Below are 26952 nucleotides of genomic sequence, written 5' to 3' on the forward strand. Positions count from 1 at the left end.
CAAAATTCCTAGTGGAGCTGGTCCACATCTTCAAGAATTCGAAACGTCCCATGCTGGTAGGGGGAGATTTTAATATGACTAGGAAAGATAGTGATAAAAACAAGCCAGGTGGTTATAATAAATGGAGCATGCTTTTTAATTCAGTAATTTCCTATGGGGAAATGATGGAACTTCACTTAGTGGGGAGGAAATACACCTGGTCTAATAATCATGAGGACCCCACTTATGCTTTATTAGACAGAGTGCTAATTTCCACCTCATGGGAGGAAAAATATCCTTTGGTCTACATTGAAGACTTACCCAGAGAGCTCTCAGATCACACTCCACTGCTCATAAAAACTGGAAATGCACCTGTGAAAACTTCTGTTTTCATGTTCAAAAACAGTTGGTTTCAAAGGCCAGATTTGGATGAGATAGTCAGGAAAGTGTGGGAAACAAAATTCCCTGTGGGCTCCATTCTGGACAGGGTTCATAACAAAATGAAGGAGCTAAGGAAAGTATTAAAAGGATGGAATTTGAATATTGAAGCAATTTTTAGAAGAAATAAAAAGGAAATATTGGAGGAGTTGAATAGATTAGACAAGATGGAAGAAGGGAAATTATGTGATAACGACAAGGAAGTAAAAATGGGTTGCCAAGAGTCTCTGAAGGAAATTCTTAAAGAAGAAGAAATCAAATGGCTTAAGAGATCTCATGACACAGAGCTGTTGAAGGGAGATGCAAATACTAAATATTACCATGCAAAAGCGAATGGCAGGCTTAGGAAAAATAGAATTATTAAGCTTGTGCAAGATGATGGGGTGATTGAAGGGCAAGATAATTTGAAGAAATATATCGCCCATTTTTACAAAGAACTTTTTAATGAACCTGAGATCAAGACTTTAAACATGGACCCCAGTGGTGTGGAGACACTCACTGCAGATGAACAGGAATTTCTTGTCAAGAAATTCACAATGGATGAACTGAGAAAAGCTGTTTTTGAAATGGAGAAGAACAAGGCGGCTGGTCCGGATGGGTTTAATATTGAATTCTATCAACATTTTTGGGAATTGGTTAAGGGTGATCTGTTTGCATTGCTTGAGGAATTTTATGAACATAATTTAGACCTAGACAGGCTGAATTATGGAGTAATTTCTCTTTTACCTAAGGGGAGTGATGCGGATAGGATACAAAAGTATAGACCAATTTGCCTCTTGAATGTTATCTTCAAGATAATCACCAAAATTTTGGTGAATAGATTGATTATAATAATTTCTGGAGTAATCAGAGCCTCTCAAACTGCTTTTATAAAAGGAAGGTATATATTAGAAGGGGTTCTGGTGCTACATGAAACTTTGAATTCTATGCACGAAACGAAGAAAACAGGGGTTCTTTTTAAGATTGATTTTGAGAAGGCATTTGACAAAGTTAAATGGCCTTTCCCTTTTCAAACTCTTAAAATGAAAAAATTCCCGGATAAATGGATTAATTGGGTGATGAAGACTGTGGTGGGGGGGAAGGTAGCTGTCAAGGTGAATGGAGAAATTGGGCCTTATTTCAAAACACATCAGGGATTGAGACAGGGCGACTCGATGTCGCCCTTGCTCTGGATCTCGCGGTGGACAACTTAGCTATTATGATGGATAGAGCATTTGAAGGGGCCCTAGTCTGTGGCCTGGCCAAAAATCATAAAGAAAATGATATTTGCATTCTGCAATATGCAGACGACACTATTCTCCTTTTCCAGGATGACTTGGAACAGGCTATAAACATCAAAAGAATCCTAAGCATTTTTGAAATCATGTCGGGGCTGAAAATCAATTTTCATAAAAGTGAAGTGATATGTGTGGGTTTAGAGGATGATAGAGCTAAACTTTTTGAGGAGATCCTCACTTGCAAGAGAGGGGCACTCCCGTTCAAATATCTTGGAATCCCAGTTGATGATCATAGGCTGAAAAATAGTGATTCGAATCCTTCTGTTAACAAAACTGAGAAGAGAATGGGAGGTTGGCTGGGGAGGTTTCTTAACATGGTTGGGTGCACGACCCTGATTAACTCTTCCCTGACTAGCCTAGTCCTTTTTATGCTCTCCTTTTATGAGTTACCAAAGGGAGTCAAAAAAAGATTGGATAGACCCAGAGCCAATTTTCTTTGGAGTGGTGAGGAGAACAAACATAAATATCATCTAGTTGCCTGGGAAAAAGTGTGCAGACCAAAAGATTTAGGCGGTTTGGGGATTTTAGATTTGGATTTCATGAATATTGCACTGTTGTCTAAGTGGCTGTGGAAGCTTTTTAATGAAGAAAGATTATGGCAAAGATTGTTGTGGGATAAATATGTTAAGAATTCCACCTTCGGACAGGTTAATAAAAAACAAGGCGACTCGCATTTTTGGCAGGGACTGCTAAAATGCAAACCCTTGTTCTTGAACTGTTGCAGATTTAAGGTGGGGAATGGAAAAAGAACTAGATTTTGGGAAGATATATGGATTGGGAAGCAGAAGTTGAATGGATTTGCTCGGATATGTTCGTCGTTCGACTTTGTTCATGCGTGTCTTCAGGTTGGATCCTTCTTATCTACACTCTTCATCGGCGGTGGTTGCTGTTCTGGTGCGTTAGTTGATTCTACGGGGCCTTAGCACGACGACTTCCCGACTGTCTACTACAACAATGTTTGCCTGGCTCCGGCGAGGGAGGGGCGATGACAGCGGCGCGCCTTCGGCTCGCTTCAGTGCTTGTAGTCGTCGCTAGGTGGTCTATGGATCCGGATGTAATTTTTATTATTTCTAATGTTCGTTGTACTACCATGATTGAAGATGAATAGATCGGAAGTTTATCCCGCAAAAAAATAATATACCTATAAATTGCATATATATATATATATATATATATATATATGCAGTAAAGGCCCTTTCCGGAGCTCCGTAGAACTTTCCACACGTATAGATTTTACCAATTCATTTTACTAGGCACAGACGATTTCAGTTGGTGGCCTGGTCACTAGAACTTGTATGATCAGCATATTTGAATCAGTGAAAAATATGGAAGATATCAGTGAGCATATTTACATTAGTTTCAAACCCACATTCGCTAATAAACTTCTGTAACAAATCCCTTCAGCTGGGCACATACAGTTAGTATGCCTTCTTCATGTAGAGCCCTGGGTGGATGATGACCGGCTTCGCCCTCCCTCTGAAACCTAAACAAGCAGATTCACAAACCAACAAGTGCACTGCGTACCTTGAATCATTTAGTTCATTATAGTTGAGTGCCCTTTTTCAATGATCTACATTTCATCAGAGATAAAAGGAGGCACTGGCACAGAAAAGTGATTTATGGCACCACAGTTGTAGTTAACTCCATCAATAAAACCTCACCAGTTTCAAGAGGAACAATAGATTTATTCATGTCCTCGTGCTAGTTGGCGCCTAGGCGCGCCTGGAGGTTCCTTGCCAGGATCCCCTCGAAGGTGATCCCCGGCCCGAACGCCAGTATGAGCCCCCACTCACACTCCTGACCCCCCTCCGGCTCCGGCTCCGGCTCCGGCGCCTCCGCCCTCTGCCTGCTCTCCTCCACCATGTTCTCCAGCACGTACACGATGGTGTTGCTGCTCGCGTTCCCAAAGTCCCGGAGCGCGCTCCGGCTCGCGCGCAGCTTCCCGCCGTCCAGCCCCAGCCGCCCTTCCATCTTGGTCAGGATCGCCGGGCCCCCGGGGTGCACCGCCCAGAACATCTTGTCATAGGTCAACATGTTGTCACCCTCCGCAGCAGCAGCAGCAGGGTGCTCCTTGATGAGCTTCTGGCAGAAGGACTCCACGTGCGCCTCGATGATGTGGGGGAGCTCGCGCCCCAGCTGGAACTTGATGCCCTCCTCCGTCAGCCGGCCGTCGATGGTCTTCTCGGTGTCGGGGAGGAAGCGCTGCAGCGCCGAGTGGAGCTCGAAGAGCGGGCGCTCCAGGGGGGTCGGGTCGGTGCCGACGACGGCCGCGCCCGCGCCGTCGCCGAAGAGCGCCACCCCGACGAGGTCGTAGGGCCGGTCGGGGCTGGGCGGGCGGAACCCGGCCACGGTGGTCTCGGAGGTGGCCAGCAGGACGCGCGCGCCCGGGCAGCTCTCGGCCAGGCCCTTGGCGACGCGGAGGCCCGCCACTCCGCCGGAGCACCCCGTGAAGGCCAGCATGACGCGGCGGACGTCCGGGCTGAGCCCCAGGGCGCGCGCCAGGTGCAGGTCCCCGCCGGGGAACCGCGCCTCGCTGGACGAGACGTAGACGAGGTGGGTGATCGCCGAGAGGTCGCCGCCCCACGCCTTGACGCAGGCCAGCGACGCCTCGGTGGCCATCTGCGTCACCGCCTTGTTGGAGATGTCCAGCCGCTGCTTCATCGTCGGCAAGCCCTCCTGGGCCAGCTCCGGGTAGCTCTTGAGGATCTCGTCCGACATCACCACGTACCTCGTCTTCACCGTCGTCGTCTTGCCTGCATTGCATTCATATATATACTCATTATGCATTCATATATATACTCATTATGCATGGGCTTTCTTCCTGAAAATTAATGGATCTTACGTACATAGCCTGGCGAGCTTCTCCTTGAGCTCGGGGTCGTTGCAGTTGGTGTTCCTCATGAAGCCCTCGACGACGTAGTCTTGCATGACGAGCTGCTGCGGGAAAGCGTGGCCCAGGGCGAGGATCGTGGCCTTGCCGGGGTTGGGGGCCAGGCACGTGGCCTGCTGCTGCTTGTTCGCCGCCGTCGTCGTGTCGACGTCGACATCCCTAGCGCTCACCATGGTCGTCGTGTGAGGAGGATCGGATTGATGCAAGAGGATGGAACCTCAGTGCCGGAGGGGCAGTGGGAGGGTTAATTAGCTGCTGGTGGTCCGGAGATTTGAAGACTATATATACATACTCTCTTCTTGTTTCATCCTGATTTTGCTAGCTTTAATTACTTATATGTATCATGCAACCTGTGTAGTTAGTTGAGAGGCACCAAGTGCATGCATGGCAACAAGCAAGGTTGGTGGCCAGCAAGCAGATAACCTACAGGTTGTTTACTGGTAGCGCTGCGTCGGCTGTAACAACAACACCTAAATTAGAATTAGACTCTTCGTGTATATATGTATCCAGTGTGGCCTCAACTGCAAATAACTGAAACAGGTAAGCACTAAGCACATGGTGTCTCTTCCGAATTCAGTATCAGCGCCAGGTACATGCTTGCTTGCTGCTGCTTGGGGATGGGTATTTCCTGGGCCTTGACATCCGCTATTTCTCAATCAATCTGCAACTTTGCCAACCGACAGCGGATATTCTCTTGGTCTGCCCCATGGTTTTTTCAGACTCAGTTCTGCATGATCATCGGTAGTTGTCAGTTTTATCTTCCATGGTCTCCCGATGTTTTCGAAGAAGTGGCGAACTCTCAATGGAACCATTCTTGTCTGGATTTTTTTCTAGGTCTTCCTTCACGATTGATCTTGCCGTACGCAATCATTGACTGATGACCATGTGCCTATCCAAAGGGTGCTACGTGGCACCAAACTTGAATGATACCTCTTCTAATCAGTGTCACACTATGTTTACGGTAAGAAGAACCAGGAGGGTGAGCAGCAGGATACCGCAGCAGATAGAAGATCGTGATCAGCTCCAAGTACCCCATAAGTAAATTCAGTAAATTCTTACATTACAAAAGGAAAACAAAACATTCTTACATTTTCTCTTTTCTTTTTTTGATTAAAATATCTATTATATTTTCATGAAATTATATACATTGCACATTAACTTATTGCATCAAAAGAGTTGTATATACAAGAACATATACATCGCATATTAAAAGACAAGCGATGATGGCATTTTTCTAATTGCTAAATTTGGCTGTGAACCAAACATTTCTCCAGATAGTCTTACAATGCACACAGACAGTGGATAATAAGATGAGGAATAAACTATTTTGATGTCACGACTGACAACAAAAGAGTTACTGCTCCGTAGTTCATAATCATCAGCCAGCTGATCATAAACTCGCAATTTACAGGAGAAAACTCCTTTTTGAACCAAATTTAACGGAGAAAGGTGAAAGAGGGCAAGAATACGAGATCAGATTTTGTACCGCTCTGGACGCAATCCCCCGGCGACTCGTTGAACAGGCAGACCTGGAAGCCCTTGTTGCCCTCTTCCCCTTCCGGCTGGAGCGGCGCGGCCATTGCCTGCGAGGGGGGCTCCCAACCGGCGAGTGCTGGACGGGGGATGAAGAAAAAACAGCTACCATATATTTTAATTGGAGAAGTCCATTAAATTAATAAAATCACACATTTTAGAAATGTTACGAATTAAAAACACGAATTTAGAAAAAAAAATTGTGGATGCCAAACAATGTTCACAAATTTTAAAAATTCCATGGACTTTAAAAATGTTCATGACTTTTATTTTTTTGATGAATTCAGAAAAATGCTCGTGAATTCAGAAAATTCTTCATAGTTTTTCCAATTGTTTATGACTATTAATAAATTTTCATGATTTAAAATTCTAAAAATGAAATGATAAAGATACAACAAAACAAATAGAACAAAAGCAGGAAAGAGTATTAAAAAACAATGAAAAATACAGAAAAGATAGAAAAACAAATAATCATGCACTACTTTCTCAAAGCTGGAATAATCAGCCAGCCTCGCGACACATATAAAATGTTGTGAATTTAAAACATGAATTCAGAAGAATATTCATCAGATTCTAAACAATGTTCGTGAATTTGAAAAAGTTTTGCAAATTTTAAAATATTTACAAACTTTAAAAATGTTAATGAACTTTAAAAATATTCATGAATTTGGAATTCATAAAATTGAAAAAATATTCGTGAATTCTAAAAAACTAAATCATATTTTTTTTTAGAATTATGCATGAATTTTAATAAAATATTCATGAATAAAAATGTGAAAAAATAAAATGAAAACTAAAAAAAATAAAAAGGGAAAAACAAATAGGAAAAAAAAAAGCTGGCATTGTTTGCTTTGGTTGTGTTTTGTTCTTGGGTTTAGCACACAAGTTTTATTTGCTTCATGACTTGTGCGTGAGAATTGGTAAGAGAGTCGACTCTCTTTTCAACATAACTACGCGTTAATCAGAACCATGTCTATTAGTAGATGGTCAAACTTTAAGGTTTTACAGCATAACGAGGGCCAACAATCCACATACGGTTATTGTCAGGCGACTTAGTCCATAATGGAAGCTAAACTAGATCACTAGCTTTTGGCCAACGCTCTTCGGCTCTCCAGAGACATCTACCCCACTCCCACATAGTGTGGCATTATGATTAGAGAGGATCCAATCCTCCCCAAATGTTTTCCCTTGAAAATGATCTGTCACTTCTTTATTGTCACCATAAACGGTCACCACATTTGCTTAGTGTCAGTCCAAGGTGCATTGTTAAAATCACGGGCATTCATAGTTTTTCAAATGCACCATAAAACACAAGCATGGACCGGATTAAGGACAATGTGATTCTAATTAGCAGGACTCGGTTCCTGGGTTGAAACAGGAGAAATTAGACAAAATGGTCCCAAATTTGTTTTGCTACCACACATTCAAAGAGTATATGTCCACTAGTTTCATGCTCAAAGAAGAAAACACAGACGTGAACCAACCTGTGGTTGGATGGTTAGAGAGACCACGGTATCCCCAGCCCACCAGGGTTTAAGTCCTGGTGCTCGCATTATTCTTGGATTTGTTTCAGGACTTTGTAAATTTCAAGATGACATGCCGGCTCAGTCTCTTGAAGAGCGCTTGCGTCTGTACTGATGTTTAAAAAAGAGGTAGCATGTAATTAGTTATAAATCTTGTCCGACTAGTATTCAGTTTGCCTACCTCCCGTGATTTTGCCTATAACCGAACGTGACTGAACATGTGCCGGACACGAATCCGACACCGGCCATGTATCGCACAGGGTCGAGTGTTTAAATTCTCACGCAGCAAACCAAACCAAGCACAAGCACTCGGCGCAGATAGATCGATTGCAAGAACTCGAGCTTCTGGTCTAACTCAGGGCGAGCCGGCGATCGATTCGTCGCAACTCACGGCGAGGCAGCAGACCATGGAGGCGGTGAAGAAGAAGCAGCTGGAGGCGGCGGAGAAGCTGTTCGCGGCCGGCGACCTGAGGAAGGCCAAGATGCACGTCGACATGGCTGTGGCCATGGACCGCTCCGGGGCCTGCCCTGAGGCCCAGCGTGCGCGCGCCGCCTACAGGGTCCTCGCCGCCGCCAACAGCAACAAGGGCGACCACTACGGCGTCCTCGGCGTCGCGGCGCCGCCCGGCGGCAGGCCCACCAAGGAGTCCCACGACGCCGTGAAGACCCAGCACAAGGCGCTCTGCGACGCGTTCGAGGCCGACAAGTCGAGCGCGGCCGTCGCCGGCGCGCTCAAGCTCGTCAAGCAGGCGTTCGCGGCGCTCACGGACATCAGGAAGAACGAGGGCGCGGTGCCGGGGGCGGCCCGCGCGGCCGCGCCAGCTCGCCACCGCCTGCCGCCGCTGCTCCCGGTGCCGCGTCCCAAGGCCAAGCCGGCCGCCGCGCCCGTGCGGGTGGTCGTGGTGGGCGAGCAGCAGGTCGCGGCCGATTACCCGGCTGCTGCTGCTGCCTTCGTGGACGAGCCGGTGGCGCCGGAGCAGAAGGTGCACGGCGTGGTGGCAGACGAGGAGGAGGAGGAGGAGGACTACTACGCCGGCGGTGGCGGCCGCGGTGGACGTCGTTAAGGCCTAGTCAATTATGACCCACTATACGAGTTATAAATCGTTACTACTGTAGTATAGTACATTGTTTGTTTGTGTTTCTTCTTCAGTTGGGTAGATCTACCATATAGTATGTACCTTGGTTTGATTCATAGCTCGTGATGATCCTTCAAATTTGTAATAGAATTTGCTTTTTTTATGATCCGGATATATAGTAGAATTGAATTGATGATCAAAAGTTTCACGTTTAAACTGTGTGGTGCATACGGTTGGCAAACGGATGTAGCGAGGCTACTCAAGGAGTAGAATCCGTTTGCTTGTGATTCTTCTTCATAACTTGTGATGATCATGAGAATTTGTAGTAGAATTTTCCGTTATGATCCGAATCGGTAGTAGAATTGATGTTCGAAGCTTTTTTGTTTAAACCATGTGGTATATACAGTTGGCTATCTCAAAACCTATCGACAAACGGATGAAGCGAGGCTAATCAAGATGCTCTGAGTAATACTCCCTTTGTCCCATAATAGGGATGTTATTACATCCAATATGAGAAAAACATGAAATTTCTACGATTATTCACTTGATAAAAAACATGACATGTGGGGCTCACGTGTCGGTGACCAGAGCAACAGCTCCACTCTTTTCGGTTTTTTTTTCTTTTCTGTCTAACTCTTTGTTCAAACAGAGTGGTGAAGCTAGGCCAGGCTAGGTGGATACGACGTAGCCTAGCTAGGTAAGGGCGACGACGATGAGCTTGATCTTCATAGCGTGAAAATAGGGCTTAAACTTAATTAACTCATACTACGGGCATCTCTTGAGTAATTATTCTATAACTCTCTAAATTTCTCTCAAAATATTAACTCGTCAAATAATGAGAAGTTAAAAAAAGTGTGAGCTAGCCCTTCTCTCCCAATAACTTTGTGCACCATATGGAAGCCTCTCGAGTTCCCCTTCCTCCCCATGTGTAGCAAAAAATCCCCTGCATCCCGCCTACTACCTCGACCACCTCCGTCGGATCCGCAACGTCGTCAACTCCAACATCCCACCTGTGCCAGTCGTGTCATCTGTGGCACACACAACCACCAGCACACAGGGGCCTCCCTACGCACCATTGTGGTGTCCTCAACACACATTTCGCTCGGGACCGTGGGGCCGGATGTGCCACCGCATTGACATCCACTGCCGCTTCCTGGCCTCCTTCGTCCAAGATGATGACCAACAACACCTTGGGGTGCATCATCGAGCTCATCGTGGCCAGGGGTTCATGTGTAGGGAGACGCAAGGGGCTCGTTGAGGTGCAAGGATGTACACGCGCCCGATGATGGTACCCATAACGCGTCTATGGTTGCCATCCTTAGGTCAGGGCCCAGGGAGGGCGCTATGCCACCATGCAGAGGGAGCGTCGAAGGTGTGCTGTGCGGTGCCTAGAGAAGTAGGGAATGGACGCTAGCGAGGTGGTCGGGGGCGGGGAATGGCGGCAGCTTGCTCGGAAGACAGGGGGTGTGTCGATTGTGCGTGGGAAGAACGAGGAGGGGGGAAGGGGGGGAGTATTTAGGGAGATATTGCTCGGCTGCTCAAATTTGTTGTGGACAGGGGATGTTTGAGGCTCAACTCAAACTTTTAAGAGTTAAACTTTGGACCCGCTAACGAATGTCAATTTGTAGGCACGATAAATCAAATGTTTTTCATAATAATTATGTTTGTCGGGGAAGAAAAGTTCAGTTGGCGAGCATGGTTAATCCACCTCTATTCATTTTTTTGCTAGAAAATTGCCGTGTTTGCAAATTAAATTTGCCATCATCGCACCAATATGAATTGCCATGAAAAACACTGGATTTGCCATGCCTAAAATCTGACCAAAAACTTTTAGGAAAGTGCTAAGAAAGAGTGAAGTTCTCAAAAGAGAAATTTTCGAAGAGCTACATCTGATGAGCAGACCAACTACCAGGGGCGTTGAATCCATGGCATGGCATGTGACGTGACATTATCGGATCGATCACGAGAACCAGTAATATAGTAGTAATATATTATAGAATCAACGATTGAGACTTAAATTTTCTGTTCAAGCTGTGGACGAAGCTAGGATGATATGCTATGGCTACTTGCAGTGGTCTCTATGGCAGATGGAGAGGACGATGATGAGGATGATGGCGACGACGATGCCGGCGACGATGAGCTTGATCTTCATGTTCTGGTACCACATCCTTCGGCGGAGCCGCGTGCCCTCGGTCCTGAAATCCATGGCATGGTCGTGGAGCTGCTCAGTCCTCGTCACCAGGCCGTCGATCTGCTCCCCGCGATCGATCACCTGATGATCCCACGAGCACCATACATACAAACCATTGTCGATGTCGTCATTTGAAAGATGAAATTAACAAGCAAACACATCCAGCATTATTAGATTGCAGTTAGAAGAAGGATGATGAGGTGTATGTATATATATATACCTTGTCGATGTTTTCCATCATGATGCCCTTGACCTCGGAGACCTGGGCCTGCACCTTGGACAGCCTGCTCACCTCCTCCGGGTGATCCATGCAGTACTGCATCTGCTCCTTCAGCCTCGGCCTGTCCAATCCCTTTGTTTTGTTAATACCTTACTTAATCATAGTGCTAGATCACTAATGGACCATCATAAAAGTAATCAATTACCTCGATAGGTAGCCATATGGATATATAGCTGGCTGTCTAATTACCCGAAATCCTTGCCGTTGAAGTAATATTTGTTATGGAATGATCTTTTATCTTTGGTAACGTTGTACTACTACTAGTATTTGTTATGGATATTTTTATTTTTGGTAACGTTGTAGTATTTGCTATGGAATGATCTTTGGCTAATCGATGAGTACGTTGCTGAATTTGTTGACCGCAGCTAATTAACCTCTGTCTCTATGTCATTCGGAGTAATTAACCGCGCGTACATTAGTCATAATTTGTTACCCGAAATCTTTGCTGAGGCTGTTGGCGGTGGCGGTGGCGGCCTTGCCTCCGGCGTACCGCTTGTTGAACTCCTCCTTGATCCTCTCCAGGAAGGCGAGGGGCACCTCGCGCCCCGCCGACTCGGTCGCCACCACGCAGTAGGCTGCATATCATATGCATATAACGCACATGTCATTTTCAGTTCAGGCTTTGGTTTTTACTGAATAACTATGGTTCTACTGAATAGGACGTGTATGCTTGGAAAGCAGGGCAACACCAAAAGAGATTTGTGAAAAACTAAGTGAGAACTTGTATGCGATCATTCATGGATATGAATATGATATATTTCCATCAACTAGAACCTGACCTCAGAACTAACTAATTACTTTGAGATTGATAGCTCTGGCTGTGTTTTGGGAGAAGAGAGAGCGACGATCTGGCTGTGTTCTGGGCGCACGAGAATTGGATGGAAAAAAAAAACATGGGAGACCGGAGAGGAAAGAGGTAAGAAAGATGGATGACGCACCGTATCCCTGGTGGAGGAGGAAGGTGAAGGTGTGGCCGTCGCAGGTGTAGGTGAAGCGGCTGTCGCCGGCGGGGAGCTTGTGCAGGCACTGCGCCGCGATGTCCCGGAAGTTGCCCGTGTACGCCGTGTGCTCCGCCACCACCAGCGTCCCCCGCGCCACCATCGCGTAGATCATGGTCGTCGCCGGAGGATTAGGACCCGCGCCCTCCCCTTTCCGCGCCATCAATCGATCGATCAAGCTTGTCAAGACGACGACGACGACTACGAAGAAGGAAGAGAGCAGGAAGAAGAAACAAATGATATACTGCTATGTCGGAAGGAACAAAGGTTTGGTGGTCTATCCTATGTCGCCGTTCTGGAAGCTGTCAACGGTACGTAATTGATGATGCGCACAGCCAGACCACATCAATTCAATTCCCGGCCGTCCGTTTGACTAGGGATTCGCCGCGTTGATTATCACTAGCTTCCCTGGACGACCAACCTTGTTTTATTAGTCATCATTAGCTGGTAACAGCACCAAAAGTTGCCATCATTATTCGTTTATAATCTGACTCCCGACCAAACATGTTAATTTCTTGGCAAGGTCTTTCTAAGAAGAGAAAAATTCACTACAGGTCCTATTACTTGCGCTGGCGCTAGCTTTAGTCCCTTTGGTTACAAATACCCGAAATACAGTCATCAAACTTGTTCTAGGGGGTCATCTACGGTCCATTATACGGTTTTGTGTAAATATGTGCTGAGCTGGCTCTAGTCAACCTATGTGAAGTGTGCATTAACTGCCACATGTGACCAGCTCGCTCGAATACGCGTGCATGCAAGTTTTTTTTTTGCAAAACTGCCAGTAATTAAAAGATCCCCAAAACTCCGCCGCCGCCTTCGCCTCCGCCGTGCGTCCGCTCGCCGAGAAGGAGACCACGTGTGACGCCCGGATAATTAAGCTATAGTAATCCCACGCTAACAGTGCCACGTCACTCCGGTTACTGTTGATAATATCGCGTTGGATCAAAACCGTTTCAAAATTCAAATTCAAATTAATGTCAACAATAAAAGTTTTTCAAATTTTAAAACAAAAATGTTCGGGAGGTACCATATTTTGCATAAGTAAATATGGTGTAATAAACACATTTTTATAAAACGCCTAGATAATTTAAAATGATTTAAAACAGAAAAAAAAATAAATAAAAAGAAAAGAAATTACAAAATAGAAACAAATGAAACAAACAAACAAAAATAAATAAATAAAAGGAAACACACACACACACACACACACACACACACACACACACACACACACCCCGCTCCGGCCCAGCTGGCCTACCCAACTGGGCCAAGGCCCACCCGCACTCCTTAACCCCCACTCCCCTCCCAGTCAACCACCGACATCCCCCACTCCCCCCAAAATATCTCCCCCTCTCCCCCTGATTGGATCGGGATCGAGGGAGGAGACCGCCGACGCCGCCGCCCGGATCGCCCGTCACCGTCCATCGTCGCCGGACCTCCTCGTCGGCCTGCCCCCCCCTACGCACGACGTCCCCGCCTCCCTCTCCTCGACACCCGCTGCCCCGAACCCTACTCTACCCAGTGAGCCCCTCCCTCTCCTCCTCACTCTCCCTCACCGCGTCGTGCCCGCGCCCGTCCGCGCTCCCGCGCGCCCCTGTGGTCGAGCCCCCGCGCTCGCGCTCGCCCGCCCGTCCTACTCGCCGCTACCCGCGTCGCCCGCGTGCTCACCGCGTGCCGGCGCGCCCGCCTACGGCTGCGGCGTTCCTCCGCCTCCCTGACCTTCCCGCCGCGCCGTCGCCTCTCCCCTCCTGCGCCCGTCCGCGTGACCCCACTCCGGCGTCGCCTCCTGCTGCCGCCGCGGTTCTATGCTTACTTCAAAAGAAAGAATTGTCTTGATCATTAGCGGAAAACCAGGCTAAAACCACTACATCATGCCCAAAGGACATGATATATATACCCTAACAAATACCCACACATAAACAATCCTATCGAGGTTGCTTGCAAACTGTCAATTGTTGTTACTTCTCCCTGAGCAAGCGACTCCGACTTCATCACGGACGACCAATACAGAGTCATCACTCTGATCAATGCACGAGATCCCTGCAGGCCTATGTCCAGGACTAGGCGGCTCTAACTTTGATAGCGTGTCTTCCGGGAGAAAGAAGCACACGGAGTCACCTCTTGACACACAACTCTAAGAGCAAGTATAATAGAAATGAGTTAGCCGGCTATAAGGAATAAACTAGTATATTTCTGCTTAGTTGGAGGAAAGAGAAGAAGAGAGAGAAGGTAAGCGGGCTCTTCGTGAAGAGCCAGCTCTAGCACGTGCTCCTAGGCACTTTGTGAGAATAGAAAGTGGGCCACATAATAAAAAATTAGTACACTCTTTTGATCTACTATTGTACATGTTAGCTATAAGATGGCTGTAGATGACATGGCACTGACTTATAGCCAGCAGTTGGCTATACTATTAACCATGCTCTAACTTCACCGCTACATTGCAAGAGGACGTGTTGACACGAAGGCGGCCATGCTCGTGGTCCTTTTGCTAACCACGAGCATGGCCGCCATCGTGTCAACATGTTAGCTATAAGATGGCTGTAGATGACATGGCACTGACTTATAGCCAGCAGTTGGGTAAACCTAGGGACATGTTAGGCAATCAATGACGAACAACATGTTGTGACCCAACTCCTCTTGCCACCATCATCATCGCCAGAATCACTTCAAGACAATGCCCCAAGGAGGAAAGCAACGTCCACGATGCCGCTGCCATGGACGTCGTTGCCATTGGCTGGTGAGAGTCAAGAAAACATTTTTGCTCGGAGCAGCAGTACCACCAATCTTCCCCACGTGACCGAACAAAGGCAGGAGGCATCAGACCCCAGTCGTAAACGACCACGAGCATGGCCGCCTTCGTGTCAACACGTCCCTGTAAACCCGTTGACCTCCAACAAAACAACAACGCCAACACATGGCAGGCGCCACCTTCCCCTCCCCCCGAGAACGACCGGAGAGCCAGATCTGGACGAGGATGCATAGATCTGACGAGCCCCCTCCCTCGACGACACTCCTATCATGCTCGACGAGCTATCAGATGGCACTTCAGACACCAATACATCACGACACGTGCACAAGGGAAATGCGACATATGCTCCATTTGACTGAGGCATCAGGAGATGAAATTTTTGAAGGGCCACATGCATTCACATTGACTGAATAACAACAACAATGTATATACCAACTAGTATAGCAAAATCATCGATCCTCACCAATACCGAAAAAGGGTTCCCCGCTTTATATTATAAAGCCAACATCATCACAACATCGGGACAGACCGATACAACGCACACCACCACCGCACACAACACACACACACCCAAGACACACCCCTGTGTCGGTGACGGGGGCTCGAGCACATCGGCGCCGCCCATCCCTCCAGCCCAATCCCTCCCCCCGGACACACCCCTATGCCGCCCCGCCTCGGCGACCAGCGCAGATCCGCGCAAGGCCACCAACACAGCCCTAGCCACCGGCAAGGAGTGCCCACCAGGACCGCCGCCCACCCCCGAGGAAGCTCACCGGGGAGTCCGACCGCGCCGCCGTCGCCGTCCAGCCGGCGGGACGCCTGGAAACCGAGCAGCCCGCCCACTTGCCACCGCCGCTGCGCCTCCGCCCCTACCAGCCATGGCCACGGTAGAGGTGGACGCTCGCAGCTCACGCCGCTCCCGGCCCGCGCCGCCTGGGCCCAGATCTGGCCGCACGCCGACAGGGTCAGCACCGCCGGAGCCCACCGCGCCCCACCACGCCTCAGCCCCTTCGCGCCGCCACCCGCAGCCCGCGTCTCCGCCGCCTGCTGCTGCTGCCGTGCCGCCGCGCCCCGAGGAAAGCACCGCGCCACCGCACGATCTTGGATCCCGCGACTGTCAACTCGTGCGGGGGAAGGAGGAACACCCCGCCGCCGCCCGTGCGATCCTCACCAATAAGCATGGGTATCTTGTTTGACCAAACCTCAAGCAACAGAAATAAACCTTTGATGTATACAAACAACACATACATTGTAACCCAAAACAAACATTTGCAGAAAGGAAACAAAACAAGTCAATCATAAACCGCTCACTCAATGCATGTGCATGCGGTGTATCTGCGAGTGGCATGCACATCACATTAATGAATTAGACTGCCCCTAGTGGGTAGTATCATAAATTAGTATCATGCATATAATACCAGCGTATGATACTATGCCTCCATAATGAAAAGTATCATAGATTATATTCATAGATGATCTTATTTACTGTCATGCATGACATATAATTAATAAAGTACAAATTAATATACGTATGCAAGTACAAATTAATAAACAACACAGAGGACATATGTTTGACCTATACAACACGTACGTACATAAGTAGTATGTAGTACAAATTAATTAACATACGTACGTACTTATATGCTTCACTTGATTATTCGGAAGAGCCCGCCGGGAGCGCGAGGATGGCCTTGAGGACGGAGAGGGAGACGCTGAGGAAGGAGCCGATGGCGATGAGGAACTTGAGGTTCTTGTAGACGAAGCGGTAAAACTCGATCCATATCCCCCACTTTGTTCCCGTTGGTATGGGGTTCCAGTTTCCTGAGGAGCCTTATCACTTCCATGTCGTCCAGCGTGGTTTGGATGATGCCCTTCCGCCGCAGGTCCTCCTCCCTGCTCATCAGCGCCGAGAGCATCCCCAAGTAGCCAGCCACGTTGCTCTTGTATTGTTTTTTGCATTGTGTTGCACACGCAATTTTTTTCGTTATATAGGCCCGTGTCACAAACAGCATATATGTTATATGTATGTGTTCAAGACAAACAGCATATGCACGTATTTTCTTCTCCTTTTTGAATTGTACAATACTTGGACTATAAATCTTAAAAACTACTGATCCAATGAAAGTGTCATGGGTTTGGTTCAGCTTTTGTTTAAATTCAAACTAAAGCCACGACAAATTTTTTTGGATCCGAGGGATAGTATTTTCTAACCCTTTTTGAACCACTTGTATTTTTTTTTAAGTTTACAATGGTTTTTTTGAGGGGTAATTGTACAATAGTTGAGAATCCTATTGTACGTTCCACACAACAATGGTTTTTTCCCCTTTCTTTTAGTCTTTGAGTTGTACAATACTTCTTTCAAGGCCACTTCTTAATTTGGGCCTAACTTTGAACACTAGTCTGACCAATAAGTTGTATGTTATAGTATGACATAAGAAAATGTACCATGTGAATCTTCTTTCGAATACCTCTTTTGTCCGAATTTTTTATATTCTCCCATATTTTGGGTGAAATTTTCACCATAAATTCAACTAATAAAATATGAAGTATGTCACAAAATTTATTCCATGAAAAACAGTTTTCATACAAATCCAATAGTATATTTTTTTTATAGCATATGCCTCATATATTTTTAGTCACATAGATCGTCAAAGTTTCATCCAAACTACGAGGGGGGCCTAATAAACTGGACGGAGGAAGTACGTATAATTCCAATGGTTTTTCTTCTTCATTTTTTGTGTTTGATATTGGTCGAATTTCCCCACAAAAAATGAAAAGAAAAGATTTGGTCGAATCTAGACCTATACTGGGAGGTGGCTGTGTACCAATAGACCGAGGGAGTATTTTCTATGTTGAATTTTCAACATGCTTTGTGATTTATTTGCTCGACTGAATTTTGAACCATTTATTGTGACTTATTTTTGGTGTATACTAAACATATATCTTTCTATACAACTTAATAATACATAATAACCATGTGACACATGTGGTAAGCAATCCAAACTATTAAAAAACTTAATAATATGTAATAGATCAAATATAGTGTCCATTCTGTACGACTTTTTGTTGCTATATACTCCCTTCCTCCCATAATATAAGAACGTTTTTCAAACTATGTTAGCTTGAAAAACGTTCTTATATTATGGGACGGAGGGAGTAATTAAGATATTAACCCTTTGTTTAATTTACTTAGTTCTCCTTTTGTGGTTGGTTGATGCGCGGGAACATGCAGGCATGTAATTCTCTAAAGAAAAAAGTCTATTTTACTATCCTGAAGATACTTGATGGTTCACGTAACCCTCTGATCTTATTTTTGGTTCCCTTACCCCCCTAAACAATCCCAAACCCGTCAAAAAATGTGGACGTGGACATGGATGCCGATGTGCACATGGTCAAAGGTGGTATTTGACATGCGGTGGGTTCCTCTCTCCTAGCCACTCTCACTGATTGCTTGGCCCGGTCAACGTTGTGCCAGTCAAATATGATACATGGGGCCCACATCTCGGTTGCATAGAGACTAACAGGAAATTTATTTAGCCCTAATTGCATCATAAACAAAGGGGGACCCACATGCCACTGTCTTAGACTAACCTTAATCAACCTAAACTAATGACGCCACATTGGCACGGTCGGGGTTAACCGGCCGGCGACCTCAAATTACGGCGGTGTTTCGCCGGCGGCCACAACAACGGCGTTAGAGGCTATCTGGGTGTTGCCCTCGCTCGCGCGTGTCCATGGTTGGTCGCGGGAGGCCGTGGGATGGTCGGAAGCAAACTAGCGGCAGAGCTGAGCGGCGGCAGAGCCACGGCTCCGACGACACTGACGTTACGGCACGAACCAAAGCGAACTAGGCGGCTGGGGGAATCTTCGGACCTAGGAGGGCCATCCAGGTAGCATAACGGCGCAAGGGGAGCTCTGCAATGAGGGCACGTCGGCCATGGCAGACGACAGCGCTAAGCTCACATGGACGACTGCTACAGCATGGGTGCGAGCTCTAGAGGATAGGGGAAACTGGGAGAGGCTAACCGCGAGTCTAACGGAGCCGAAGGCTAGGCCGAAGCTCGTCTATGTGCGACAAGTCGTTCGTCGGCGTCCGGCGGCCGCAGACGGAGAAGAGAGCTCGATTGGGCCAGCTCCGGGCTTTTGGGCTCCAATCCTTCGGTGCAGAGGACTGTCTTGAGATTTTGGAGGCTCTGGACACGGTGGTTTGGCGAGGGGTGGCCGGTGGCTACGTCGACGGTGGGCGGCGCTCTGCGGTGTTTGAATCTGAGAAAGGGAGGGAAAGAATGAGCTGCGGTGCTCCTTGTTCAGCCCCAGCCCAGCGTACAGGTCACCGGCGGCGTCCCCCGGCTCCCCGCACATGTCGCCGGCGGTGGCCAGGCCACGTGCGTCGCCAGCCAGAGAGGCCCGAGACTGCAGAGGGAATGAGGAGGAGACCCCACGGTCAACAAAACCACCCGAGCAAATCCACTTTGGGTGACTATTGAACGGGATTGGTTTTATTAAGGGATTAAGTGAACCATTTTGGACTTTGTTCATGTTAGTAAAATGCACTTTTTTTATCGAAAAGATTATATGCCCATAATTTATACGACCTCTATAGATAAATGTAAGACGTTTTAGATCACTACTTTGGTGACCTGAAGCATTTTATATTTATAGTACTCGCTCCGTAAACTAATATAAAAGCGTTTAGATCACTAGTTTACAGAGGGAGTATGCACATCAGCAATCTAAAATTGCACTCGAGGACTAGATGCTTTCTAAAACTCATTCTCAATCCGAAACTCACTCTATAAAACAATTACGTACGTACGTACATACATACCTGGTGTCGTACTTGTCCGGGTAGAGGAGCTCCAAGGCGAGCATTGAACCCTTTAACAGTCGCGGCATGGGCGCCCGCTCACGAGTGCCACGTCCGCAGGTTTTACTGTCGCGTTTTATTGTGTCAAAGAGGACAGAAACAACGCATCCCTCGCACCTCTCGCTCACAGCCTTCGTTCTCTTCTCTCCCCCGCCGCCGCCAGCCTCACCGGCGCTCGTGCTTCATCTCCCGTTCCGAGCCCTCGACCCCAACACGCCGCCGCCTCATCTCCCCATCCCAATCCCCCTCCCCCTCTATGTGACCTATCTCCTTCCCCTTTCTCTTCTCAATCTCGATCCATGAAAGTGGGCGGCAGGGGCGCCATCGACCGCGACGCTAGCCGCTGCCACACGAAGGATCGAGTCCCACGTCCATGTCCTCGTCTCCACGCCACCTCTCATCACGTCGAGGTGGCAAGCGGGCGTCGCTCGCACCACTCCCTCCTCTCTCGTCTGTCATCCTCTCGATTGGGGGGGGGGGGGGGGACTCCCTTTGGGCCAGCGGCCGCAATATGGTCGTGTGCACGGCGCTGGAGACGGCGCCACGTGGAAAGTGTTTTACAACGAGGGCCCGGAGGCCAAGAAGCAGAAAAAGAAGTTTAGTCAGGCGGACATCGACGCGAAGGTGAAGCTTGCGGTCGAGAAAAAAGCAGCTGAGGACGCGAAAAAAACAACCGAGGAGAAAAATGAGTTGCTACAGCAGGCAGTCAATGCAGCTGTAACTGCCTGCAGAAATGATTTCGCTACTAACTTGGTTCCAGCTATCATCAACTGGACGAAGGAAAATCCAGACAAGACGGTACATGATTTCCCGTTGCCCAGTTTCGTTGGGAGCAACTCCATGAACAACAACACCACCGCACCATCACTTGCTCACGCAACCGGGCCTCCTCTCGCAGTCGCTCCCGCTCATAGCAGCGCGTCCTCAGTCTCTGGCGCGCTAGGTGGGCCTTCGTCTTTGGCTGAGCTCGACGCCGTCACGGTAATTACATGTCGCACCAACATATATATATATATATATATATATAATATTCCATTTTCGTTGCCTTTCGGATGTTTTACGCCAACACAGGAGAATGACATGTTTGCAAGCAATCTTGTCTGACTGAATAATAACTACCAGGAATTGTTACTACAAAACACATTCATCAGCCTCATTTCTGAATGACCCGTTCTCCTAGTAACAAAAAATGGGTCCTTCAGGACGGCTCTTACTCAGGCAGCAATAAGTCACCGTTTTTCTGTTTTCCAACAACCAGCAGAGATACCCAAACTTCAGAAACATCAGCGGCCTTTACAAGATGCAGGCGTGGGTACAACTTTCATCGCCAAGTTCCCGTCTTCAGGTTCATACCGTCGAGTCGATGATACATCATCTCGTGGTCTTTACTGGTCTTACACAAGTGGGTGATACAACAACAAACTCTACTTACGCTACGTGGTCTAATCGTACAACATCATCATACATGGCACGGTCTGCTGCCTAGCCGACAAAATGGCGAGCCGCGGGCGGTCAAATCAACCGCGCGTACATCGCCGGCAGGAGATCCGTGCATCATCACACCGCAGGCAGCTCTGGCATCAGAAGAAGCATGCCATCACTTGCACTGCCGCGGGTGGAACTTCTCCTCCGACAGGAGCGACGTGACGAGCCGCTGCAGCCGCACGGCGCCACGGCCAGGCTGAAGGAAGCTGGTGTTCCCGACGACCGAGCAGGGGTCGCTCCCGTTGTCCCGCGTCCCCGCGCACCAGCCTCCGGGCGTGGGCGCGTCCGGGCCGGCGCGGCGGGACAGGAGCTCCGCGTCGATCCGGTCGAGCACGGGCTCGTCCGCGTGGAACTTGCGGGCGAAGGGCGCGTCGCTGGCGATCATCCGGTCCAGGTCGTCCATCGTGAGGTAGTGCGGGTGCTGCTTCGGGGGGTTGTCCCACGAGATGTAGTGCAGGTCGTGGTTCACCGTCGTGTTCTTGAACTCCTCAGCGTTGCAGACAACGGTGTGGAAGTAGCCCTCTGGGGAGGAGATGAAGTTGGAGTAGTACATGAGGACGGTGCGGGGAAGGTTGTCCCAACCCCATATGCTGTACTCGACCAGCGACCTGGACAGCGCCATCCACGCGGAACCTGCATCAGGATAGATAGGGATTATCAGGTGAATCTACAAAAAAAAAAAGGAGAGATTTAAGAGCAAATATTGGTTCCTCAAAAAGGCCCAGAGTAACAGAGCTAATTGGTCACTCCACAAAAGCTCTTGAAATGCAATATTTGTGGGGTTTGTGCAAGGAAGAGTGCCAAACTTCTCTGTAAGTTGTTCCACAAGAAAGCTAACATATTATCAATGTCCTAACCATGCTAATGTTTTGCTTGCCAGTTAGGAATCTTATGCCTTGACCTTCACTGGAAAGTGGAAAGGCAGGCTCTGAATCTTACAGCTACTTATCTAGTTCAGATGTTAAAACATGGAGTGTGCATATCAAGCCGAAATACTTGAGAAACTGGGACCAGTTGATCTTCTTGGTCTAGAGAGAGGCAGAACGGTGAAAAATTTGGGGCTGCTAATAAGAGCATTTATAACAGGTGAAGTTTACTAGCACAAAAAAGTAGTAACTGAACTGAAACTGAAAATAAAGGTTATACTAGTTACATTCAATAGGATTGGAATTATTGTCATACAGGAAAGGCAAATCTGAACACAGGGAGTTTCCTCATTTATGCCATGGTTGTTTTCAGCAAAAAAACAAATACAGGCAATTAAGCTAGAAAAGCATCACATTTATTGTGCAGGGTTCTGCATGACATCTTAGGAACACTTTGAACATCTAATTATAGTAATAAATCAATTTCAGTTGGTGGCCTGGTCTCCAGAACTTGCATGATCAAACACATATAAATCAGCACATATCAGTTTCAAACCCTGAACACTCAGATTCACGAATAAACTCTTGTAGTACAACAAATTCCTTTAATTGGTAGAGAAATTCCTTCAATTGGCAGAACAAGAATTTGCAGGAGCCTAGTATGCACAGTGAACAATCAAATGCATGGAAAATCCTAGATACAACATTTCTATGCTAGCACTAGTATATATGTAAATAATTGGGTTACCAAGCAAGAACAGTCCAATGGATCAACTCGAAGCAATACATTGTCTTAATTACCAGTGAAGAGCTTGAAGGCTGTTGGCACGCTCCGGCGCTGTGGTATCCAGAACACGTCCGCCTTCTTCTTCATGTAGAGCCCCGGGTCGATGATGACCGGCTTCGCCCTCTGAAACCTGCACGCATACAGATTCACAAACCAACAAGAACAAGATGCACATTACTTTCCCTTCAGTGTCCATCCATCCAGCCACGGCGTGCAAGCAATCCGAGTAGTTCTAAGGAAGGGAGACACCTACTCCTTCCATCCAATGTTGCTGGTGTGGTCGATGAAGTTGAGATCACGCGGCAGCTTGGAGAAGACATGGATCAGATCTGCAGCAAGCTCACAAGGTCAAATGGTGCTACGGCACTGTGATGGACGGATCGGGAGCGGTGGACCGGGCCTTTACCGTCCTGCGTGACGAGCGGGTAGTCGGAGGCGGAGAGGTTGATGAACCAGTCCCAGTCGGACCCGCCGGCGCCGGAGTGGCCCCAGAGGAGCGCGGCGGCGGCGTGCAGGGTGCTGGCGACCATGGTGGGCCCGCGGTAGGTGACGAGGTTGGCCCGCTCGACGACGCGGACGTTGCCGGCGGCGGCTATGACGGGGTGCGCCGCGAGGCCGGCGGCGAGGTCCCGGCGGTCGGACTCGGGCGCCTCGGCATCTAGGTGCAGGACGTAGAGGTTCCTGGGGTGGTAGAGCGCGAGGAGGACGCGGCGGAGCGCGGAGGCGTCCCTGGCGGATCCGGAGATGACGTAGGCGATGCGGGGGAGGGATCCGGCGGCGCGGGAGGCGGGCGGGGTCGGGGCGAGCTTGTGCTCGACGAAGAGCGCCGGGGAGGGCGAGGAGGAGGGGAAGAAGGGGAGAGGGACGGTGGTGAGGAGGACGAGGAGGAAGAGCGACAGCGCGGAGCCGACGGCCAGAGGGAGCAGCCACCGGCGGTCCACGGAGGCGGCGTGGACGACGATGGGCTTCATCGGCGGCGGCGGGAGGAGGCAGCCGCGGTGGCGGCTTGGCAGGGGAAAAAAGGCCGGATTTTTTGGCCGGTACAGACAGGTGAACGGCGGTAACCACTAAAAACGGGTTTAATAATCTACTGTAATATAAAACCAGGTTTATACAAACACTTCAATGATCAAATTTGAGTTTTTTTTGTGAGCTTACCTTTCAGAAATGTAGTTCGTTAATTCGATTTCAATTGTTCTTTTGGGTGCTTACGGGGATAAGTGCTCTGCTTTTCCCTTGGCTTAATCAACATTTAAATATTTTTAACACAGTACAAACGCAGACGGTCATAGATACACACATACACTCATCCCTACGAGAGCGCACAAACACACTCAACCCCTTACGAGCACCTCCGAGAGACTGAGCTGGCACATCATATTGAGATTGACGAAGTCGTCACAAACGCCTTCGTAGTCAACAGGAACACCTCCTCACTGAACGCACATCGCCGAAAGGCTTGAAATCTCTACTCTTATAAAAAAAACCGAGTTGGTGATGATGGTGTGCCTGCCATCTTGTAATATAGACCGTCCGATCTATATCTGACGGATAGAAATCAAATTATGATAATTTTACAAAAACCCCCGCACCTCTCTCCACATTTACAGATAAGGCCTTACCTCGTTCATCCTTATCTCCCACAACCTCATTGCTGAGCAATTAAAAAAGAAAGTCTCTGAAACAATCTGGCATGGTGGCCGCTGCCGGCGCCGTCCATCTCCATGCCTCCGCCCAGTCCGACCACCAGTCACCACCACGCCCCACTCCTCCTCACCTTATCTCTCATCTTTCTCGAGATATCATTTTTTTGATGAAATTCTCGAGATGCCATTTTTCCGATAAAATTCTCGAGATATCATTAGTTTTTAACATGGGATTACTCATGCATGGGTCAATCACAACAGGTGTTTTGTAAAAAAAAATGCATCTTGATGTTCCATGCAATGCACGGACATCTTGCTAGTAAATCCAAAAAAATGTGAGCACCAGCTAAAGTTTAGGACTTGAACTCTAGCGGGCTGAGGATATCACTGTCCTCCTTGTCATCCGATCATAGGTTAGTTCACATCAACACTTAACCTTGATTCTAACAATTTGGGTACCACTGAATTTTCTTTTTATGATGGTAGATTTTCCTTGTCAATGTCTAAAACATGACTTAATATGAATTCAGTAAAACTAACATATTTATCTATAATCTGTGGGTTGGATTTAGTCCTTGGTGCACAATGTTTTTATTTCTTTATTAAATATATACAAATCATTTGCTTCTGTCCTAATAACTCGCTACAAATGCAGTTCCACAAAACAATGAAAAATCATAACAAATGTTAGGCGCGAGCCACGTGGTTTCGTATGCATCACAGAGCAAAACCACGGGTAGAAGAGGACGACATCTTGGTGAGTCATTGCTTATCGTGTACTACTAACACATAAGACACATGCTATAACAAATTTTTGGTAAAAGCTAAGAATGGTGGATCCATGTGAAACAACCGACGGAAGTCCACAAGTTAGCGTTCATGAAAGAGTAAAGTATAAAACACTTAACCATATGTTTTTTATATAGTGCAATACAATACCAAAAGCAGGACATGGAAGTGTCACACCTCATTACTCATTGTATGTTTCCACAAAAGAGTAGATACTTTATGAAAAATGCCATCTATATAATTACCACACAATGGCTAATACATGACAAAACAAAGAAAGTTAGTGGAAGATGACATCTAGATGCATCACTTATCATGTTCTAATACCTTGTATAACACAATCTCTAGCAACATGGTCTCGATCTTTCTTTAAAGACATGCACAATTACAAATTAAGTTCCACAAAAAACAAAGTAAGAAGCCTTGGAATAACATTACACGTGGTCTCTTTTCGAGGAAAATTGCAGATTCGGTGCACGGAACATCACCTCAATAGCAAAGTAACTTTGGTCATCCAACTAAATTTGTAAGCATTCATAAGCAACACACAATGGTAGACATATATCATGTCACATCATCCATTATAAATAGTGGCCTCATCTCATCTTTCATCTTCACCACTACCAAAACAACATTGACAACATGAAGACCTTCTTCCTCCTAGCTTTCCTTGCTCTGGTAGTGAGCACTGCTATTGCGCAATATGCAGAAGTTCCCAGCCCAGCTGCGCAAGCTCCCACCGCGGATGGTTTTGGGGAATGGGTTGCGATAGCGCCTAGTGCGAGTGGTTCTGAGAATTGCGAGGAAGAGCAGCCAAAGGTAGACTCTTGTAGCGATTATGTTATGGATCGGTGTGTGATGAAGGATATGCCGCTCTCTTGGTTCTTTCCTCGGACTTGGGGGAAGAGAAGTTGTGAGGAGGTCCGAAACCAGTGTTGTAAGCAATTGAGGCAAACGACGCCGCGTTGCCGTTGCAAGGCTATATGGACATCAATCCAAGGCGATCTAAGTGGCTTCAAGGGCCTTCAACAAGGTCTTAAAGCCAGAACGGTGCAGACGGCCAAGAGCCTTCCCACCCAGTGCAACATTGATCCGAAATTCTGCAACATCCCCATCACTAGCGGATATTACTTGTGATGTAGCTTCCATTGGTGACCAATAAACTATCACATACCACTGTATGTGACCAATAAATGTGACCATGGAATAATATATACTTTAGTTTCCCTTATGTATGTATGTGTTTCTCTTACAAACATCTAATTATGCATGTGTCTATCAAGAAAACAATGTTATTTGTGCCAATACAAAAGGAATGTGTGGAAGTGCATGTACGCCTCTCACTGCATTTTGGTATAGATGGCGGAAAATTAAATGGGATAATTAGGGCATACTTGTGAACATATTTTAGTCCCAACCGTGAAGGTTGTCCAGAATCGAAGAACCCTCAAAAGGGAAAATAACACAAGAATATCGGTAGAGGTTATTTTATAGGCTTTATTCACATTTCATGAGTTTAGGGATCCGGCACTATTTAGAGGGGACGTGGTTGGTGAAGTGCATGCTCAAGTGATTTCT

The 26952-nt window shown here is 47.5% G+C and overlaps 4 protein-coding genes across 4 annotated transcripts; 1 reads left to right on the plus strand and 3 right to left on the minus strand.

The window, feature by feature from the left end:
- Positions 1 to 3395: 3395 nt before the first annotated feature.
- On the minus strand, positions 3396 to 4427 carry LOC109755979 (type III polyketide synthase B). Its single transcript, XM_020314852.3, has one exon. It carries the CDS (start codon positions 4410 to 4412, stop codon positions 3396 to 3398), a length of 1017 nt encoding a protein of 338 aa, XP_020170441.2. The 5' UTR covers positions 4413 to 4427.
- Positions 4428 to 10681: 6254 nt separating this feature from the next.
- On the minus strand, positions 10682 to 12476 carry LOC109755980 (vesicle-associated membrane protein 721). The gene is made up of 4 exons (XM_020314853.4): positions 12126 to 12476; positions 11621 to 11762; positions 11128 to 11248; positions 10682 to 10988 (listed from the first exon to the last, which is right to left on the minus strand). The coding sequence occupies exons 1-4, from the start codon at positions 12346 to 12348 to the stop codon at positions 10779 to 10781; spliced, it is 696 nt and encodes a 231-aa protein (XP_020170442.1). The 5' UTR covers positions 12349 to 12476; the 3' UTR covers positions 10682 to 10778.
- Positions 12477 to 21074: 8598 nt separating this feature from the next.
- LOC109755978 (beta-glucuronosyltransferase GlcAT14B) lies at positions 21075 to 24001 on the minus strand. The gene is made up of 4 exons (XM_020314851.4): positions 23346 to 24001; positions 23193 to 23268; positions 22954 to 23069; positions 21075 to 21919 (listed from the first exon to the last, which is right to left on the minus strand). Exons 1-4 carry the CDS (start codon positions 23908 to 23910, stop codon positions 21399 to 21401), a joined length of 1278 nt encoding a protein of 425 aa, XP_020170440.1. The 5' UTR covers positions 23911 to 24001; the 3' UTR covers positions 21075 to 21398.
- Positions 24002 to 25987: 1986 nt separating this feature from the next.
- Positions 25988 to 26605, plus strand: LOC109755983 (puroindoline-B). Its single transcript, XM_020314855.4, has one exon. The coding sequence runs from the start codon at positions 26017 to 26019 to the stop codon at positions 26509 to 26511; it is 495 nt and encodes a 164-aa protein (XP_020170444.1). The 5' UTR covers positions 25988 to 26016; the 3' UTR covers positions 26512 to 26605.
- The last annotated feature ends 347 nt before the right edge of the window (positions 26606 to 26952 follow it).

This window comes from Aegilops tauschii, chromosome 5 (assembly GCF_002575655.3).
Source record: "Aegilops tauschii subsp. strangulata cultivar AL8/78 chromosome 5, Aet v6.0, whole genome shotgun sequence".
NCBI classification, from domain to species: domain Eukaryota; kingdom Viridiplantae; phylum Streptophyta; class Magnoliopsida; order Poales; family Poaceae; genus Aegilops; species Aegilops tauschii.

Bases quoted from the DNA above. Each gene is read 5' to 3' on its own strand.
- LOC109755979 (XM_020314852.3), bottom strand. From the start codon at position 4,412: ATGTCGGACGAGATCCTCAAGAGCTACCCGGAGCTGGCCCAGGAGGGC.
- LOC109755980 (XM_020314853.4), bottom strand. From the start codon at position 12,348: ATGGCGCGGAAAGGGGAGGGCGCGGGTCCTAATCCTCCGGCGACGACC. The intron at 11,763-12,125 runs GTGCGTCATCCA...TATGATATGCAG, and splicing joins CCTCCTCCACCAGGGATACG to CCTACTGCGTGGTGGCGACC. The intron at 10,989-11,127 runs GTATATATATAT...TGGGATCATCAG, and splicing joins TGATGGAAAACATCGACAAG to GTGATCGATCGCGGGGAGCA.
- LOC109755978 (XM_020314851.4), bottom strand. From the start codon at position 23,910: ATGAAGCCCATCGTCGTCCACGCCGCCTCCGTGGACCGCCGGTGGCTG. The intron at 23,269-23,345 runs GTAAAGGCCCGG...AGCTTGCTGCAG, and splicing joins CCCGCTCGTCACGCAGGACG to ATCTGATCCATGTCTTCTCC. The intron at 21,920-22,953 runs GTAATTAAGACA...ATCCTGATGCAG, and splicing joins AGCCTTCAAGCTCTTCACTG to GTTCCGCGTGGATGGCGCTG.
- LOC109755983 (XM_020314855.4), top strand. From the start codon at position 26,017: ATGAAGACCTTCTTCCTCCTAGCTTTCCTTGCTCTGGTAGTGAGCACT.